The 20,528-nt window shown below is 37.1% G+C and overlaps 2 protein-coding genes across 3 annotated transcripts; both read right to left on the bottom strand.

Moving 5' to 3' along the window:
* Positions 1 to 1,343: 1,343 nt before the first annotated feature.
* On the bottom strand, positions 1,344 to 9,945 carry LOC141461848 (WD and tetratricopeptide repeats protein 1-like). Of its 2 annotated transcripts, none has more exons than XM_074143242.1 (4): positions 9,740 to 9,945; positions 9,219 to 9,349; positions 7,973 to 8,152; positions 1,344 to 2,007 (listed from the first exon to the last, which is right to left on the bottom strand). In XM_074143242.1, the coding sequence occupies exons 1-3, from the start codon at positions 9,788 to 9,790 to the stop codon at positions 8,011 to 8,013; spliced, it is 324 nt and encodes a 107-aa protein (XP_073999343.1). In that variant the 5' UTR covers positions 9,791 to 9,945; the 3' UTR covers positions 1,344 to 2,007; positions 7,973 to 8,010. The 2 variants fall into 2 exon arrangements, with proteins under 2 accessions (XP_073999343.1, XP_073999344.1); XM_074143243.1 differs by lacking the exon at positions 1,344 to 2,007 and adding an exon at positions 6,063 to 6,319.
* A 2,664-nt stretch (positions 9,946 to 12,609) lies between these two features.
* LOC141461757 (tetratricopeptide repeat protein 5-like) lies at positions 12,610 to 19,181 on the bottom strand. Its single transcript, XM_074143061.1, has 10 exons — positions 18,738 to 19,181; positions 17,870 to 17,977; positions 17,606 to 17,711; positions 16,968 to 17,185; positions 16,298 to 16,540; positions 16,044 to 16,094; positions 15,332 to 15,511; positions 15,103 to 15,242; positions 14,879 to 15,023; positions 12,610 to 13,276 (listed from the first exon to the last, which is right to left on the bottom strand). Exons 1-10 carry the CDS (start codon positions 18,792 to 18,794, stop codon positions 13,199 to 13,201), a joined length of 1,326 nt encoding a protein of 441 aa, XP_073999162.1. The 5' UTR covers positions 18,795 to 19,181; the 3' UTR covers positions 12,610 to 13,198.
* Positions 19,182 to 20,528: the final 1,347 nt, after the last annotated feature.

The following is a 20,528-nucleotide window of genomic DNA, read 5'->3' as shown; positions in this document are numbered from 1 at the left end:
CTCACCCTACTTTACCCTATTTGATTTTTTTTAGTATTTGAAGACTTCTTCAAGAAAAGGTTCTTCAATTTCATTTGTCAAATCTTTATATTAGCCTACTTGGTTGGCACCTAAGCAAACTAACTATTTTTAATTTCTACTACGAGGGTCGTTTGAAAAGTCCGTGCAAAAATAAAAACTACTTAATTTTTTGGGGTAAACCTTTTTTATTTTTCAACATAGTCTCCTTTTAGGCTTATACACTTCGTCCAACGCTGCTCTAGTTTGTTGATCCCTTCCGAATAATAGGATTTGTCCAAGTCTGAAAAATAGCCATTCGTTTCTGCAATCACCTCCCCGTTTGAATAAAATCTTTTTCCCGCCAGCCATTTCTTCATATTGGGGAACAAATAGTAGTCCGAGGGAGCCAAGTCTGGAGAATAGGGGGGATGTGAAACGAGTTTGAACCCTATTTCCATTAATTTTGCGACCACAACTGCTGAGGTGTGAGCTGGTGCGTTGTCGTGATGGAAAAGGACTTTTTTGTGGGCCAATCATGGGCGTTTTTCTTGCACCTCGGTTTTCAAACGGTCCAATAACGATGTATAATATGTACCTGTAATAGTTTTACCCTTTTCCAGATAGTCGATGAGGATTATTCCTTGCGAATCCCAAAAGACAGTCGCCATAATCTTTCCGGCCGAAGGAACGGTCTTCGTCTTTTTTGGCGCAGATTCCCCCTTGGTAACCCATTGTTTAGATTGTTCTTTGGTCTCAGGAGTGTAGTGATGTATCCATGTTTCATCCACAGTGACGAAACGACGCTTATAGTCCTGCGGATTCTTCTGGAACAGCTGCAAACCGTCCTTGCAACACTTCACACGATTTCTTTTTTGGTCAAGCGTGAGCAATCGCGGCACCCATCTTGCGGATAGCTTTGTCATGTCCAAATGTTGATGCAAAATATTATGTACCCGTTCATTCATGGATTTTATCAATGATTTCTGGAGTAGTAACCTCAACAGGGCGTCCAGAACGTTCAGCGTCACTTGTGCCCATATGGCCACTCCGAAAATTTTGAAACCACTTATAAACTGTTCTAATCGAAGGTGCAGAGTCACCATAATGTTTATCAAGCTTCTCTTTAGTCTCCTGAGGCGTTTTGCTTTTCATAAAGTAATGTTTAATCAACACACGAAATTCTTTTTCGTCCATTTTTTGAAAATCACTCGACTTCCTCAATTCAAACGAATGCCAAACACAAAGAAATAGACCGATCTGGCTGAAACTTGGTGTGTGCTCTTCCAAGAGATGCTACTAACTAAACATAACCTCGATACGCGCCAGTGGTGCTATCTCTTTGACTTTGCACGAACTTTTCAAACGACCCTCGTATTTTTTACTCATTGACCAGTTTTTATAAATCACTTTCCTTCTTCATAGTAGACTTCAAAACGGATAATCCCTGAGAAAACTAAAAGAGAGAATAGAATTTCTGCACGATTACATCTTTTCTCTTTATAGAAAAGTTAGAGAAAGGCAAAATAGCTGAGGTTTTGTTCTACTGTTGTTTGATTCTTTTTAAATGTATTGATTGAGGTAAACATTGTTTCAAAAAGTACCAAAAAGGTATTGTTGAAATAGAGGTTAACTTTTAGACAGTAGTGAGTTTAGCAAAGTGAACTTATAGAAGCTGTACAAACCGCAGATGAATTTACGTATAGACAATGCGGGGAAGGTTGACGAGCTGCCTGAGGGCATCAGCCTTGAATAGCTGATGTTCCTGTGTAGTTAGGAGGAGGTTTTGGAATTTGTGTAGCAAATAGAATGATGCTAGAGTACAGTAGAAAGCGAAGTCGTCTCTTTGATCAAGAACGATTGTGCCCTGAGGAATAGAGTGGCATACAGTCAGCTCTAGCAACAGATCTCCTCCTAGGCCACCTGTATCGGCTTCTCCTCCTCTAATGTACACCGCTAATCCACTAGTCTAAGATCCTTTTCTTTCAATCACTTCCATTCCAGCTCATTCTGCAAAAACAGTTATTATTTCAGTGATTGACCAATATAACCGTAGAGAACGTTTACAAGTAGGTGCTTTCACTGTAATTTATTGACGTTTCAGAATACACATTAAGGATTCAATTAGCGAGGAATCGGTCCAGAACAGATAACATATACAGGGTGTCCCAAGCTATAAGGATAACAGACTTTTTCTCGGAAACTAAGATAGCTAGAAAAAAACTAAAAAATACGTGTTCCCTTAGTTTTTTGTTAGAAATCCAAATTTAATTTGTAAATTTTTTTCGGTGCTTCCAGAAGCGAGATACAGGCACCAACTTCATTTTTTCAAATGGGGAGGTGCGGTTTTTATTTAAGAAATAGATTCCTCTATTTTTTTTAAGAAAAATTTACTCGAACGGTTTTTTTCTGTGAGCGATATTTTACAAGTTATGATTGAAAACATGATTCTTATAAGAAATTTCAAAATGATAATATTATAACGGTTTTTTGATTGAATAAGAAGAAAAGTACTATTTTATTATAAATTTTACTCTTCATTAATATTACAGATCATGCTCGAATGCTGTGCAGCGTAAAGCCTTCTCTTTCGATTGCAGCGTCTCACGTGTTTGGTAGAGAAATCTTTCTGACCGGAACAGTCGTTTGTGTAAGAGGTGTTAGTTTCGTTTTGCTGAAAACATGATACTACACATGTAGTAGGGTAAAACCGCTACTGAAATTTATCTTTTATTAAAAGAAGTTTATGGCAATGAATGTTAATCACGTGCGCGAGTTTTTGAGTGGTTTTGAGATGGCAGAGAAAATGTCGGAGATGATGACCGCCCAGGTCGCCCTTTCACGTCCAAATCGGATGAAAATATCGATTATAATTAATCACTACCGTGAGGTGCTTGCTCAACTCCGTGAAAAGAGTAAGGAAAAAAACGACCCGATTTGTTGGAAGAACAAGTCACTGGGTTCTCCATCAAGACAACGGCGCCGGCTCACACTGCATTGTCTGACAAGACGTTTCTAGCCAAGTACAAACATCCCAGTTTTAGGCCATCCGCCCTTATTCGCCTGACCTGACCCCCGTGTGACTTTTATCTGTTCCCCCAAAGTCAAATCTGCATTAAAAGGAACACGGATTTCAGTCCGTTGAAGCTGTGAAAGAAAAAACGGCACGCGTCATGCAGGAGCTCACAGAAAAAAGACTTCCAGCACTGTTTCGAACAATGGTAAATTCGCATGAAGCGTTTTAGGGATAGGGGAGGGGTGTATATTGAAGGTGATAATAACTAAATATGTATAAATTTAAAATAAAATGTTTTACAGCAATAGTCTCGTTATTTAATAGCCACACCTAGTACGAGTATGTAAAATGAACTGTTCAGACTGTTTATGATCCCCCAAACTTCAGTTACTAATACAGACAGATCAGTATAGTACATACACAGCAATTAGATGCCTATTTTCATTTTATTTCGAGACAATCGTGGGGCCGCAAGTAAACAATTTTCAGGAGCCGCATGCAGCCAGTTTGAGACCCCCAACTTTAATAGAATCGTTAGAATTGATTTTAGTTAATTTCCATCTTTTAACTTTTAACCACTGAATTCGCACGAATCACGTTTCTAACTTTAAAGTTAACAGTAATAAGTTAGAAGTTTGCAAATCTAGAATATATTGGGTTAAACAAGGAACAAAAGTGGTCCAATTCAGAAGATAAGACTGTACGAATAGAGAAAACAAGGGATTATTTTGAATTGGGAAACTTTCAGTCGTTTGTGCTTGTTATGACCTTTAAAAACTTGAGCAAGTTAGTGTTATGACTAGAATTTTGATGTCGAAATTATCAATTTATACGGGGTGACCAGAGTTATATGCTCCACCCACTTTTTTTTTAAACGGCGGGAAATTTCGAAAAAATAAAAAACACGTATTTAATCATTTTTAGTTTAGTTTATTTTCAGTGATTGGCCCAATTTTTTAAACCCTTGTATCTCGAGATACAGCATCCAACTTTTGTTTTTCAAATGGAACGTTATATTTTTTGTTGCATATTTTTGTAGTATTTGAGCTCCTAAAAACAACAAAAAATTTTTTGAAATCGGTTAGGTTTTTCAAAAGTTATGGTAATTTAACATATGAAAAACAAATTTCTGTTTATTGTCAAAATTACGTTATTTTTTTAAAGAATCTTTCAAACTGGGCACCATCAACGGATAGGCAAGCCAAAACTCTGGACTCCCACGCTCTGTTTGTAGCAGCACTTATGGTGGCGAAGTCAAGATCTAGGATCAAATTTAGAAAATCAGTCCCACATTTGATTATAATTATTTTTATTTATTTATTTTTTTTATGCATCGACTCCTGAATTCATTAATATTATTATTTCTTTTAATGATTTAAGGCGCGTCAACATCTGAGGTTATTAGCGCTCGGAGATTTTTTTTTTCAGTGCACTACCTACTTCCAGTGTTCTCTCGTTACAGACAACTCTGTTAATCACCAGTCAGTGAGCTGTAAGAAGCTACTAGAAACAGAAAATCAAAGGGTCAACAGCTGGATTCGAACCCGGAACCTTCTCTTGGGAATCCAATAGGCTAACCGCATGGCTAAACCCATCCCTTGTTATTATTAATTAATAGTATTATTATTACTATTATTAGTATTATTATTACTACTATTACAACTATTATTAGTATTATAATTACTATTATTAGTATTATTATTATTATTTTTTTTTTTTAGCGCATCAACAGCTGAGGTTATTAGCGCTTGGAGCTTTTTTCAGTGCACTGCCGGCCTCCGTACAGTGTTCTCTCGTTACAGACAACACTGTCCATCACCGGACAGTGAGCTGTAAGATGCTCCTAGGAAGAGAAAATCTAAGGGTTAGCAGCTGGATTCGAACCCGGGACCTCCGCGTTGGAATCGAGTACACTAACCACATAGCTAATCCCTCCCCTATTATTATTACTATCATTACTATTATTACTATTACTATTATTACTTTTATTATCATATTACTGTTATTATTATTATTATTATTAATAAATATGCACATCGTCACGGATTTATTAGTGAAATAACTTTATATGATAAACACTGTGATGATGTGTAATCCTAGAGAGATTATGTCAACGATAGTGTTAACGATCGATATGCGGTAGTTATAACTGAAAACACGCTCGTTGTGACCTCATAATTTCTCACTTAGATTGAGACCCTCTGTCTATTGTTTAGATCAGCCATTTGGGCACTTTTGGTTTCATTCGCTTTCTGTTCTTTAACAGATCATTTAAGTTCTATTAGACTATTTTTTCGTCCTAGTTCATTACTTTTTTTGGCAGTTTGTGACAGATTCAATAATTTAAAGAAAAAGAAAGATTATCGGCAATTTTTGTCATTCTATTTGTATTAATTCCAACCTTTTTGTTAATTATTTCAAAAGTCAGGACAAAATACACTCTAAATGTTAAGGCAAACACGCACAATGTACAGGGTGTCCGGGCTAAGTTGTAAAACGTAACTCCCTTAATTTTTTGAGTAGTATCTAATGATATTATAAAAAAACGAAATTCTGCTGCTGATATGCTGGTTAGAGATACTAACTTTTTTTTCAAATAGGGAACCCCTATTTTTTTATTATGAATTTCTAAAAGTACTTTTTTATTTTGTAAGAAAAACTTTTTTTGAAAAATTAAAATTGCTTTCGTAGTTCCCAAGTTAGGCATTTTTGAACCAAAACGCGCTATTTGTAGCAGCACTTATGGTGGCGAAGTCAAGATTTAGGCAGGCTAGAGTTATTCGACGTTCCAGATCTTCGACTGAAGCCACGGGATTAAGGTTACTGTACACTTTATTTTTTTAGATATTCCCCACAAAAAAAATAGTCCATTGGGGTTAAGTCCGGAGATCGAGGTGGCCATTGGATCGGACAATGAGTCCCTAAGCACTTTTCATGGAAATTTCTGTCCAGGTAACGTCGAACAACTCTCGCATTATGTGCCGGGGCAACCATCTTGTTGAAAATACATATCTAGCCGGCGTTGTAGATGGAATATCTTCAAGCAGAACTGGCAAAATGTCTCTTTAAAAAAAAAGTTAGATACCTTGCACCAGTTAAGTTCTCTCTGTAGAAGTATGGGCTGATTAGTTCGATTTCCTAAAACTCCACACCAAACGTTTGTAGAAAAAACAACAACCTGAACGTCGAATAACTCTAGCCTGCCTAGATCTTGACTTTGCCACCATAAGTGCTGCTACAAACAGAGCGTGGGAGTCCAGAGTTTTTGCTTGCCTATCCGTTGATGGTGCCCAGTTTGAACAGCTTCTTTAAAAAAAAAAAAATTAAGGTAATTTTGACATTAAACTGAAATTTGTCTTTTTTTTTTTAAATTATCATAACTTTTGAAAAACCTTCCATTTGAAAAGAAAAAAAAATTTGGATGCTGTATCTCGGGATATTGGGGTTTAAATAAAAATGGGGCAATCACTGAAAATAAACTAGACTAAAAATGATTAAATACGTGTTTTTTATTTTTTCGAAATTTCCCGCCGTTAAAAAAAAGTGGGTGGAGCATATAACTCTGGTCACCCTGTATAATAAAATTACAATATGAGAGGAAGCGTGACGTCAAAGCTTCCCCAGTACAAAATTTAAAATAAATAATAATCAATAAATATAAATAAATTCCTAGACTGAATTTAGTTCAAATCATGAAGCGCGGGCAGATAATAGATATTTATTGCACTAGTGTAGGAAGATGACGTGGGTGTGCCATCGATATTAAATTTTTTCTGCTAAATTTAAAATTGCCAATTTAAATTAAATGTTTGGAATTAATTTTTTTTTTTGTAGTGATGTTTGATGCACTTACAATTGTTTCCTTTAGTTCTATACGAGGTCTGTAAATTAAATAATGAGACTGATTTTTTTATTCAAAAAGAATTACAATTCTACATTGTAAAATAACTTCAAAATAACTTCCTTCTGAAGCCACACAGCGCTGGAGACGTTTCTTCCACTCCTCATAGCAGTGCAAGAAATCCGATACTTGAATAGCTTTCAGCTGGTCGGTTACAGCCATTTGAATGTTTTCGACTGTCCCAAAATGAGTTCCCTTTGAGGTGATTTTTCAACTTCGGGAAGAGAAAAAGGTCACAAGTGTCATTACTGGTGACAAGTCTTGGTTGTTTGAGTACGACCCAGAAACCAAGCACCAGAGCATGGAGTGGCACACTTCAACCTCTCCAAGGCCCAAAAAAGCAAGGATGGCGAAGTCGAAGATCGTAATGCATGCTGATTTGTTTTTTTTATATCCACGGAATCGTCCACAAAGAGTTTCTACCTCAAGATCAAAACGGTCAATCAACACTTTTACCGAGAGTTTCTTGAAAAAACTCCGAAAAAGGGTCCATTCGTGTGAGACCAAACATCAAGAACAAGTTGGGTGTTGCATCACGATAATGCTCCTTGTTACACAGCAATTTTAATAAACCAGAGTTTTTGGCCAGTAAAAACATTCCTATGGCTTCTCAGACTCCTTATTCGCCTGACTTGAGTCCTTGTGGCTTTTTTTCTCTTCCCGAAGTTGAAAAATCACCTCGAGGGAACTCATTTTGGGACAGTCGAAAACATTCAACCGACCAGCTGAAGGCTATTCCAGTATCGGAGTTCGAGCATTGCTATGAGGAGTGGAAGAAACGTCTCCAGCGCTGTGTGGCTTCAGAAGGAAGTTATTTTGAAGGTGACAATATAGAATTGTAATTCTTTTAAATAAAAAAATTTAAAAAAAATCAGTCTCATTACTTAATTTACAGACTCGTAGTTCTGCAATTGATTTAATTTTAGAATGATTTTTTTAGAAAAAAACTAGGCATCAATACCACGTCAAATCAATTAAAATCCTAAAACTTTTAACTTTCTGTTTTTATTAAATTTCTTGGTGATAGATTTGAATTAATTTTTACCATTTTTACTTACTGCTCATGTTGAAGTAATTTGATTGTCTTAATAAAATGTCAAAAAACTATTTTCACCGACTGTGTTTCCAATATCATAGTGAGCGCATCCTCAAGTTCTTTTAACGGCTCAGTACCTATCAGCTGAACAGTTCTTGAATGTTGCTTGTCATACGATGTATGGGAAATAAATAATTTGATCCTGTAAGAGAAAAATTATCATAAGCCGGCCATTGACTTGAGATTGAATTTGATTTGTAAAGTAATTCATTTTATTGTAAACTTAAGATTCCAATTCTTACCAATAATTAACTAAAATTTTGATTTAATCGAAAAAAAGTCTGAAAAGCTAACTAGAATTATTATTCAGCAATAAATTATAATCTGATTATAACAATTTATTCAAAACGTTGTTCCCCTACTGTAACTCATTTTTATTTAGTGCGTTGATTGCTTACAGGAAACGAATAACTGACACAGTGTAACTGTTCCAATGAGTCCCTTAGGACATTGGTGTTCCAGAACGCTGTTCTAACCATGGGCAATAGCTTCCAGAGAGTATCGGGCAGTCATATACGACCCGATTTATGGAAGAACAAGTCATGGGTTCTTCTCCATCAAGACAACGCGCCGGCTCACACTGCATTGACGTTTCTAGCCAAGTACAACATCCCAGTTTTAGGCTATCCGCCCTTATTCGCCTGAGAGCTGGCCCCCCCCATGTGACTTTTATGTTCCCCAAAAGTCAAATCCGCATTAAAAGGAACACGGATTTCAGTCCGTTGAAGGTGTGAAAGAAAAAGCGGTACGCATCATGCAGGAGCTCACTGAAAAAGACTTCCAGCACTGTTTCGAACAATGGTAAATTCGCATGGAGCGTTCTAGGGATAGGGGAGGGGTGTATATTGAAGGTGATAATAACTAATTATGTATAGATTTAAAATAAAATGTTTTACAGCCATACCTCGTATAATCTTGCAAAGCTTTGGGTTGTTCCCTGTTCTAAAATGCTTAAGCAGTTTAGATGCTTCGTAGGACCATCTTAAAATACTACTAAGCATTACCTCCTTAGTGTGGTGAAGCTATATGAACATATGAATAACTTCTCAACTAAAAAGTACCATTTTATTGTAGTGAATTTCTAATATTATATTGAAAACGGGCAATTTGTGAGTAGTACCAGCCAGAATTTTGAAAATATCAGCAAGTGTTTCGATGATTTATGTTTCCTGCAGACCGATAAAATCAATATCATCAAAGCGAATTACCTTCCTTTGGCGTCCCAATCAAGTGTGTTAACACAACCTAGATGTCCATCTAGTTCTTTTACTAATGTCAGGCGATTAATAAAGTCTCTGGTAACGTGTAAACGTCTCCGCAAGGGTAGACAAAGTCGGGACTAAAACAAGAAGTAAACATAGATGTAAATGGTAGAAACTGAATCACAGAATAGATTTCACAATCTAAATATATCTAGGTCATCAGCTTCGTTTTGATTATTTGTAAAGCTAACTTATAAAGGTCTCATCACTTTGAAAGCTTCTTAACAGATGATACAGTTTGGGAAATTTGAGAATGTTATGTAAATGAATTTTTGATATCGACTAGTAGAGCTTCAGCCATACTCAGTGAGGTTAGGATCATTGGCTTTTTGTAGCTGACTCAGACTTCCAATTTTGGCAATTCTGCCACATCTCGCATTAGTAGGCATCTTACTTTATGAAGAGAATTTCAATTCCATTTCAATCATCTAAGTAATTAAAAGAGAAATAATTAATTTTATACTTACGTCTAATTCCCTTGCACCCAAAAATGGAGGTATGGAACTTTTTCGAGACATTTGTTCATTTAAGGTGATAATGAGCTTGTAATATAGAAAAATTCAAAAATGCTCTACTCGGAATACACTGCTCAAATAAAAAAAAATTTTCTAAGCTGCTTTTAAATATTCAACTGAATGTTTTTAGAAAAACTACTAAATTCAAATTGGGAATCTTTAACACCACAGCTATAATGATTAACCAGTGGAGTATAAACAACCCAATTCATATTCCCTCGTTTGTTATATTTTTCACAAATTAACTTAATCATTATTTTTTTTTTAGCTTTCTGTGTTTTTTCTTCTAGATGAAAGTTATAAATTATCGAAATGAAAAGTTTAGCATTTCAGAGTGGTTACAATAAAATTTGAAGTTCTTTGGGTTGGGGGCCTACTCTAATAATGGTGCGTAACATTAGATTAAGGTTAGTGGGAAATAGTTGGTGTTAGTAATAGTTGTTTTCACTAATAACAATAGTATTTTATTGGATGATACTCTGATTACAGTGCTCTGATTTTTTGTTTTCTTTTTAACGAGTTCCTCCATATTTCTTTTCCTTCTCCAAATTATTATTGGTTGTTAAATTGCTAACAGTAACTAAACAATGGAGTGGATTAGCTAAGTAGTTAGCGTATATTGGATTCCAATTCGGAGATAGCTGGGTTCGAATCCAGATTTTTCTCTTCATAGGAGCTCCTTACAGCTCTTAAAGTGCACTGATAATGCTCCCCGGGGTGACAATGACCAACAATATGGGCGCGCCTTAAAACCAAAACAATGCCTGCCTATCGCTAGTCATCTATCTGTTACAACTCTGTAATCCATGTCCGGTTAACTCGTGACTCCAATTCAAAGATAATCTTTTAGCATAAACAAGTTCTTGAAAAGGCTACCTCGAGTTTGGTGCAACCAAGATAAAAGTGGCTGAAAAATGAAACAATTTTTGTATTATTGTTCCAATAGTGACATCCAATATTAACTCTAAATATAGCAATTTGTATCTTCAGTTGGTTCTTAAGGTACTGCTCAACAATGATGAGTTTTGGCTGTTCATTTGTGGGTAAAACAAACAGTAGGTTATTGAGACAAATTTGTCTAAATAGTCTTAATACAAGCCATTAGCATTTCTCATCGTTTAGCTTGATTCTAGTAGTGTGTTTTAGTTGTCAAAGTACTGCTACAAATAGTCTGTAGCAGGGGAAGTCAAATTAAGGGCACATGGACGACATAGAGAGAAACTAAATCATTTTTTGAAATATTACGCTAGTTGCTCCATGAAATCCAGCCGGCACTTCCAACCGGTGGAGAAAAATACTACAAGAGTGTAATGTAGCAGGGAATGAGCATGCGTAGGAAATCGTGGAAGCCGTTTAAAGAAGATCGAAAAACCTGCAACGTCGATACTCTATTCGGTACAGCTTTTGAGTAAAATTTTGAGTGAGAGAATTGATAGATCACTCTTAAAAGTATTTAGTCCTGCCTTAGCAACTTTCCTCTGGTTACAGTGTTGCAAATGGTTGCTTCGCTCAAAGGAGATAGTGATCAGGAGCTAAATATATCCTGTCTAAGTGACTAGATTATAATTATTTGTTTATCATAAATAAGCACTGAAAGCTTCTTATCAGTGCCAAACACTAACTGTTCACAAAAAATCTCTCTCTTAATGGCACTACAACCCAGTTAGTTGGGTCCTGGCCTCCTCGATCTTACTCCGCCAGTCGTCACTCTCTCTTACAGCCACCATCTAGTTCCTGGTACGCAATAGCTGCCTGACATCCTGCGTCACACTGTCAAACCATCTTAGCTTTAGTCTACCAACTCTCCTTTTGCGGTCGGGGACTTCCTGTAGAAGCTTGTACGGGATCTCTTAGTGGGCCATTCTTGCAACATGTCCAGCCCATCTAAGTCTGATTAACTTAATTAACGCTACATTTCATCAGAGCATACAGATCTCTGTTTGTTCTGCGACGCCAAGTCGTGTTCTCACGTATTGTGGGCCGAAGATCTTAAGCAGTTTTTTCCTTTCGAATACCAAAAAGAAGTTGTTCATCTGCTTTCGTGATTGTCCAGGTTTCGGAGGCATTCACCAGGACAGGGTGAATAAGAGTTTTTGTAAATTCTTAGCTTGGTTGCCCTGTCCAACAACTTACTTCTCATGTGCCTATAAAGACCGAAGTAGCACTTGTTCGCGGATATGATCTCGTTCGAGACGTCACTCCTAGCAGTTACTAGAGATTCCAGGTACACAAAGCTGTCGACCCTCTCAAATGAGTAGCCTTCAAACCTTCGATCGTTAGTTAAAAATTTGATTTTACTTTCGCTTACCCGAAGGCCCATACTTCTGCCAGCCCTTTTCTATTTCCACAAAAGCAGTTCTTACAGCATCGGCAGAATCTTCCTATAATGTCGACGTCGTCAGCATACGCCAGGAGTTCTACAGACTTATGAAATATAGTTCCGGTGGTTTGTATTCCGGATTCTCTAATATCTCCACTCCAAAGCTAAGTTAAACAATAAGCAGGCTAACGCATCCCACTGTTTCAACCCATTAGAGGCTTGGAAGTTTTGGGAGATATCCAACTGAACCCGCACAGCACAGTTGACAAAGGACATAGTCATAGCAACAAGACGCACTAACTTAGTTGGAATGCTGAGATCTACCAGAGGCTTGGTAAAGCTGGCTCCTATTTATACTATCGTACGCCAATTTAAAGTCGATGAACAAATGGTAGGTGTTCAACTGGAATTCTCTACCGTTCTCCAGGATCATTCTCAGACGAAAGATCTGGTCCTCTGTCGATTTATTCTTTCTAAACCCGCATTGATAACGCTCCAGAATTCCTTCGACAAAAGGGGCTCAACCATTGGAAGAGAATGTTTTTAAAGTATTTCATAATTCACAAAAAATAGATTTATTAATTTACATATTGCCTAAACGTTATTTATATTCAAAGCTATTACATGAATTTCGGTTGTGATTAGCAAGCATGAATAAAAAGCAATTACAAAATAAAGAAATGTAACTAAAAATGGTACAGAGAAATAAAATTATCGAAAACTTAGAACGTAATATCGGTACAAATATGATAATGGATCAGAGAAAAATAAATGAATTACATTTGGATTAATTTTGGGCGGAAATTTGTAAAACTAAATACTGCAATAATAAAACTTATGACGTAGATTCTTTACTTGCCAATCTAAATTTAAAAAATAAATGTTTTTTTATTTATTTTTTGAAAAAAAATATATTATTGATTAATTTTAGAGAAAGGGTTGGTTACATTCTCACCCTCAAATCAATTTGTATTGGATATTGAAGAGAGAAATTAAAAGAAAATATTTAAAATTAACGCAAAACTATTTAAAAATGAAAAAAAAAAAATTCTAGCATCGTCCTTTTCAGATCTGTTCATTCCTGTGGAGAATCAATCTTGCGCTAACCGTACCTGGTTAACCAGTAGATCTGTAGGCTTGTCCACTCGTAGGGATCGAAATTCAAACAACTGTAAACAAGGAGAATATAATTTTAATTACAATTGCCAGGATATTACAACCGTGGGCCTTGAGGGTCGTTTGAAAAGTCCGTGCAAAAATAAAAACTACTTAATTTTTGGGGGTAAACCTTTTTTATTTTTCAACATAGTCTCCTTTTAGGCTTATACACTTCGTCCAACGCTGCTCTACTTTGTTGATCCCTTCCGAATAATAGGATTTGTCCAAGTCTGAAAAATAGCCATTCGTTTCTGCAATCACCTCCTCGTTTGAATAAAATCTTTTTCCCGCCAGCCATTTCTTCATATTGGGGAACAAATAGTAGTCCGAGGGAGCCAAGTCTGGAGAATAGGGGGGGATGTGAAACGAGTTGGAACCCTATTTCCATTAATTTTGCGACCACAACTGCTGAGGTGTGAGCTGGTGCGTTGTCATGATGGGAAAGGACTTTATTGTGGGCCAATCGTGGGCGTTTTTCTTGCAGCTCGGTTTTCAAACGGTCCAATAACAATGAATAATATGCACCTGTAATAGTTTTACCCTTTTCCAGATAGCCGATGAGGATTATTCCTTGCGAATCCCAAAAGACAGTCGCCATAATCTTTCCGGCCGAAGGAACGGTCTTCGCCTTTTTTGGCGCAGATTCCCCCTTGGTAACCCATTGTTTAGATTGTTCTTTGGTCTCAGGAGTGTAGTGATGTATCCATGTTTCATCCACAGTGACGAAACGACGCTTAAAGTCCTGCGGATTCTTCTGGAACAGCTGCAAACCGTCCTTGCAACACTTCACACGATGTCGTTTTTGGTCAAGCGTGAGCAATCGCGGCACCCATCTTGCGAATAGCTTTGTCATGTCCAAATGTTGATGCAAAATATTATGTACCCGTTCATTCGAGATGCCCACAGCACTAGCAATCCCACGCACCTTCATTCTTCTGTCATCCATCACCATATCATGGATTTTATCAATGATTTCTGGAGTAGTAACCTCAACAGGGCGTCCAGAACGTTCAGCGTCACTTGTGCCCATATGGCAACTCCGAAAATTTTGAAACCACTTATTAACTGTTCTAATCGAAGGTGCAGAGTCACCATAATGTTTATCAAGCTTCTCTTTAGTCTCCTGAGGCGTTTTGCCTTTCATAAAGTAGTGTTTAATCAACACACGAAATTCTTTTTCGTCCATTTTTTGAAAATCACTCGACTTCCTCGATTCAAACGAATGCCAAACACAAAGAAATAGACCGATCTGGCTGAAACTTGGTGTGTGTTCTTCCAAGAGATGCTACTAACTAAACATAACCTCGATACGCGCCAGTAGTGCTATCTCTCTGACTTTGCACGGACTTTTCAAACGACCCTCGTAGGTTTGTACTCTTTACTTCATTGGGACTGTTTAAAAAAACGCACTGAAAGCCCTTAAAAGTATATAAGTGATAGGTCTGTACATTTTACTAAATTCTGGCACATAGAAGCATGCTTTGCCTAAATCTTTTTCAGCAAATTTAAATAATTTCTATTTAAAACAATAATTGTATTGGAAATGACTGCTATAGTTATAGTTCTTGTGCTAGATAGAAATCTATGGATTGTGCTATGAATATGCTACTTACGTGATCGTTATGCTCAAAGCTGATAATTTTAAAGTCAGGTCTAGATATGGTAACTGTATCACCCACAATAAACTGTTTTCCTGGAGTCATATTGTAAACGGTGATCACAAATACCTCACCATTAGCTTCTATGCAACCACAAGCACTGCAATACACCCAGGATGTCAATATCATACGAATTCAGCTATAACTCATATATAGAGGATGATTCAGTCTATACTTACACTGGAAGGTAGATGGCTTTAGGTGTACTCCATATTACTTTACCGTGTACAAACATTCTGTGGTCCTCACCAAACTGTGAAGAACCCTCACTGGTCGATTCCACCTTCAACGATTTCGCTATTTGAGAATTCTGAATGTCCTGTATCACAAAAAAAAAAGGAAGAATCTTTTCGGATAGTTCCAGCTTGAATACATTCAAAAAGAATGTATAAATTATCTATACGTCACCTTTCGATGCTTAGCCAGACATGTGGGATCTAGATGACAAGATTGTAAATAAATTACATTGTTGAGGAATGAGATTAATTCATTCTTCAGCAAAAAAGGTTCCTGTTTCACTGTATCAAGCGCAATAGCATTGTCCAATGACGTTAAAGCTTCCTTGTAGTTTTCACAAAACGCGTTTACCTGCAATCGAACATGTTGGTTTAGAATTAGAGCTACATTCAGCGTCTAGACAGCGCTAGAGGAGTATTTACTCCCATCTCAAACAATGCTCCACAAACTGGACTTTACTTTCCGCGGACGACGGAAGCACATACTTTACCAATTAATGTCTCTACACGCGAACTCGAACGGAGAATCGCCCCCTTAATAATCTGAACTCACAACCACTACTCCAAACCCGTCCTTGCACTTATAGTACTTAGTAAAAGACACCTAGTTCTCTACAGGTACATTCACCCGGGTTAGTCCTGTCCATGAAATATTTCTGAAACTGGTGTTGACTATATTAAATTTGGAAGATTTAATAGTGAGCTAGAACGCTCGTTATACGACTACTGCAGTGTATGGTCACATACTTTCTTTTACAATGAACATCACATAACCTAGTTAGAGTGCCCGAAATAAGTGTTCCGTTCAGGAAATGCTCCTCCAGAGAGTTTTCCGGACATCCGGACATGGACACTAATTAATGGACAATAATTAAAATACTTACGTAACCCTGATGAAAATAAAGCTCCGCATTAAATGTGGTGCCCATATTAACCTGTAACAACACCAAATTCTGAAAGAAACTGCATTTACGCAGTTATAATAATGTTACATTGTAGCGAAGATTGATTTTGCATTTCGTCTGATATTTACAAATGTAAATAAAGTGGTTTGTAAAAAAACATATTGCCCACAAATATTTGCAAAACATCTCTCACCACCAAAATTACAAAACCCATTTCAGGAAGGAATACTTACTGCTTCTTTATATGATGTCAATGCAAGGTTGGCGTAGTCCATGTCCTTCATTAGTTTAAAATGAGCGCTTAGATACGCATTTCCTAATACACCCCAGGAAATACCATCTTTGACATCTTTTTCCACAGCCTCCTTGGCCAAGTTAATGCATTCTTCAAGAAAACTGAACTTTTTGTCGGGATATTTATTTGATAATTTGCGGCAAATGACTGACATGTTTCTCAGGGGCACTTTTCTCCTTCCCTGCAATGATAAAATCATGTAAACATTTTGATAATTTCTACTTCCAGCCAGTTTTCAAAACCACTTCCCTCAATATTTGTGACTGCATTCTCTATAGTCTTAAAATTTGTACGAAAAAGATAATTGGTTTTAAGTTTGCTGCCTTAAAAAGGTACGGATGAAGAAATCGTAAATAATAGATCCATAGAACCCAATGAAATAAATGTTACACAAATGGGATTCAATCCCAAGGGATAGATCTACCATATACTTAGTATTTCAAAGTTCAAATGAAAATCTTCGCTAAGAAAACTCCGAAAAACGATGCAGTTCCGGTAGACAGTCACTATTAGAACACCGAATATTGTTTCAACTGGAGTATCTAACCCAAATTGCTGGATTGCTGGACTAAGCTGGAACTAAAATCAGAGATGAAAATTGAACTGACCTGCCTAAGAGAATTTTCCAAACAAAATTTAGCTTTTTCACAATCATGCAAATCCCAATAGCAAACAGCCAGGGCGTCCCATGCTTCAGCCACATTTGGATCATGTTCGACTACTTTTGATAGTACATCCATTGCTACTTTCTTATCTTTCTTAGTCAAACTGTACAGCTGTCCAATCTTCAGCAAAAACAGAAATTCATTTTCACGTATCAGGTTTTCTGCAATACATAGAAATTTATTTTGATGGCGAACAAAACTGCAACGTTCATTAGCGCCATGCAGGAATTATATATTTAATTAGTTTTGAATATTGCCTTTGCTAGACTTACACTTTTAAGGGCAAGAAGGAATGATTTTGCTCTCAATACTCACAAAAATAAGTGACCTGTAAAGCTGTGATAAAGAGCAAGTGAGCTCAATAAGTCTCCATTATTAAACACAAAACCAGTTAGAACAACATTTGACGAGCTAGAGAAAACTGTTCAGAGCTCTAACCTAGGAGAATTACGATGAAATGCTTGTAGTTTAGACCCAGTAGGAAATAGAAATGAATCATGCCTCCTTGCTTTGATGTTTATGGTTATAAGTAAACTAGCTTTAAACCAGGGGAGCTAATGAAAAAAAAAAAGAAAGATTACCTTGGTGTCTTAGCATAATCTCTTCTAACGCTTCACCACGTTTTACGATCTCTTCATGTTGGAAGCGTCTTTCCTCAAAATATTTAACTAAATCGTCTACCAGCACCTAAAAGATCAGATGGATGAAAGATTAAAATCTAATATGAGTTAAATGTAAGTAATTGAGATAGATGAGTGAGTTGATGGCTAAACCTAAAGTAATTGCACACAACTGCAATTTTGCAGGTGGCTACTGTGATAACTGCAATAAAATAGTTTACATACGCAGATGGGCATCAATTTGTCTCCTAGAACTTCCTCTGTTAACCCAGAATCTTCGATTTCCATTTGTGTATCCTCAGGTGAAGAAATATGAATCGGCCGTAATCTTTCCTTTAAATAGCAAAGTAACTTTAATGGATCTGGTAAAGCCAATAAAGTTGTACATACAATAACATTAATATTCTGCTAAAGTACCACATGACGGACCAAAAACTATTTATGGGTTCACCAACTGCTGAATGGAGGGATAATAAGCCGGATTATAAGTGACAGATCATGGTAAGTATAATAGATTACTCTGTGAAAAAGCTAAAAACTCAAAGTGTAGCAAGTCTATACAATGGGTACGCGCCGAAAGTACAGAGGAATAACTGTAAGGAAACAAGTCGAAATAAAGATCACAATACCGATATAGACATCCTTAGTTGTTAGCAGTCAGTTAGGTAGGTCTCCTAATGGACGTCGGCGGCATGGACCAAACTAAAATCTAGAAAGAAAAATGAAAAAGACAATAATAAGCCAACTATGATCAGCCCAAAGTAACCTATTTGTATTAAGTCCTAAAAAACAGTCAGACTCTTTGCGACTTGAGATTTCTGGTATAGAGATATGCAGAAGGAATGCGCTGGCTAATACCCACAGCAGTGCTAATCCATCAGCAGCACTGTTGGTTTTTGGCGCATTATTTAACTGAATAGTGAACCATCTAAATATTCTGAATGAAATAAGTCCGTCTTACTGAAAATACCATTTCATAATACATTCACCATACCATATCACCAACCTATTTTTATCTCAAATCTACCAAAGTAGTATTATTACTGAAAAAAATTTGCATTGAATATTTAAAGTTAAAGATAAAATTTCTTACCTCGATTTCCCTGATTTCAGGATCTTCTTCCTCGTAATTAGGAAATGCGCTAGCCATTATTGTTGTAAGATATAAGTTTTATTAAAAATTACTTTTATATTTGTATTTTTAATGAAGTTGATACTATTTTTTAAATCGAAAATTTTAGAGCGCTTGAAACGGACTGAACGCTTGATGTGTTTATTGAAGAAGGTTACTGTGCAGGTTAGCTTACAAAGCTATCGGCACATATTTCCCTCCATATAATTAGAAACCACATTTTTCTTATTTTGGGGAAATTTTTTGTATATGATTAGCGTTGTGTTTGTACCATTCATCTAAATAAAAAAGATTTAGTTACCCTTGCCAAGCACTAAGTGAATATCTAAGTGGGTTACTACTGCTTTAATTTTTCCAAAATATTTAAAAGAACATTTGTTAATTCAATCAAACCCGGAATACAATAGTTGGAAAAGTGACTGTGGAAGATTTATAGGGTTATAGCCAGGAAGCCAGGTAGGCTCAGAACAATAGAAGCTGTCCAGATATTAGAGTATGTAAGGACACCACCCAGGCCACAGCCTGGGTCACTCCGTGACATTCAGGCATTGCATTCACTCACTCAGGATTCATTCTTAGTCACGACGTTACTGTACTCGTCATTCAGCTAAGCCAATTCTTTTAGAAGGGTTACAGCCAGGTAGGCTCAGAACAATAGAAGCTGTCCAGATATTAGAGTATGTAAGGACACCACCCAGGCCACAGCCTGGGTCACTCCGTGACATTCAGGCATTGCATTCACTCACTCAGGATTCATTCTTAGTCACGACGTTACTGTACTCGTCATTCAGCTAAGCCAATTCTTTTAGAAGGTTTATAGCCAGGTAGTCTCAGAACAATAGATGCTGTCCAGGTATCAGAGTATATAAGGACACCACCCAGGCCACAGCTTGGGTCATTTCGTGGCATTCAGGCATTGCATTCACTCACTCAGGATTCATTCTTAGTCACGACGTTACTGTACTCGTCATTCAGCTAAAGCCAATTCTTTTAGAAGGGTTACAGCCAGGTAGGCTCAGAACAATAGAAGCTGTCCAGATATTAGAGTATGTAAGGACACCACCCAGGCCACAGCTTGGCTCACTCCGTGGCATTCAGGCATTGCATTCACTCACTCAGGATTCATTCTTAGTCACAACGTTACTGAACTCGTCATTCAGCTAAGCTAATTCTTTTAGAAGGGTTACAGCCAGGTAGGCTCAGAACAATAGAAGCTGTCCAGATATTAGAGTATGTAAGGACACCACCCAGGCCACAGCCTGGGTCACTCCGTGACATTCAGGCATTGCATTCACTCACTCAGGATTCATTCTTAGTCACGACGTTACTGTACTCGTCATTCACCTAAAGCCAATTCTTTTAGAAGGGTTACAGCCAGGTAGGCTCAGAACAATAGAAGCTGTCCAGATATTAGAGTATGTAAGGACACCACCCAGGCCACAGCTTGGCTCACTCCGTGGCATTCAGGCATTGCATTCACTCACTCAGGATTCATTCTTAGTCACGACGTTACTGTACTCGTCATTCAGCTAAGCCAATTCTTTTAGAAGGTTTATAGCCAGGTAGTCTCAGAACAATAGATGCTGTCCAGGTATCAGAGTATATAAGGACACCACCCAGGCCACAGCTTGGGTCATTTCGTGGCATTCAGGCATTGCATTCACTCACTCAGGATTCATTCTTAGTCACGACGTTACAGTACTCGTCATTCAGCTAAGCCAATTCTTTTAGAAGGTTTATAGCCAGGTAGTC

This window comes from Rhodnius prolixus, unplaced genomic scaffold (genome assembly GCF_049639745.1).
Source record: "Rhodnius prolixus isolate KJV_2025 unplaced genomic scaffold, Rpr scaffold_12, whole genome shotgun sequence".
NCBI classification, from domain to species: Eukaryota; Metazoa; Arthropoda; class Insecta; order Hemiptera; family Reduviidae; genus Rhodnius; species Rhodnius prolixus.
The sequence above is the reverse complement of the archived record's forward strand: the minus strand, read 5'-3'. Positions and strand labels throughout refer to the sequence as shown.

Bases quoted from the DNA above. Each gene is read 5' to 3' on its own strand.
- LOC141461848 (XM_074143242.1), bottom strand. From the start codon at position 9,790: ATGTCTCGAAAAAGTTCCATACCTCCATTTTTGGGTGCAAGGGAATTA. The intron at 9,350-9,739 runs GTAAGTATAAAA...TTCTTGTTTTAG, and splicing joins TGGGTGCAAGGGAATTAGAC to TCCCGACTTTGTCTACCCTT. The intron at 8,153-9,218 runs GTAATTCGCTTT...TTTCTCTTACAG, and splicing joins GATTGGGACGCCAAAGGAAG to GATCAAATTATTTATTTCCC.
- LOC141461757 (XM_074143061.1), bottom strand. From the start codon at position 18,794: ATGGCTAGCGCATTTCCTAATTACGAGGAAGAAGATCCTGAAATCAGG. The intron at 16,095-16,297 runs GTAAGTATTCCT...GTGTTGTTACAG, and splicing joins TGACATCATATAAAGAAGCA to GTTAATATGGGCACCACATT. The intron at 15,243-15,331 runs GTGACGTATAGA...TTTGTGATACAG, and splicing joins GTCTGGCTAAGCATCGAAAG to GACATTCAGAATTCTCAAAT.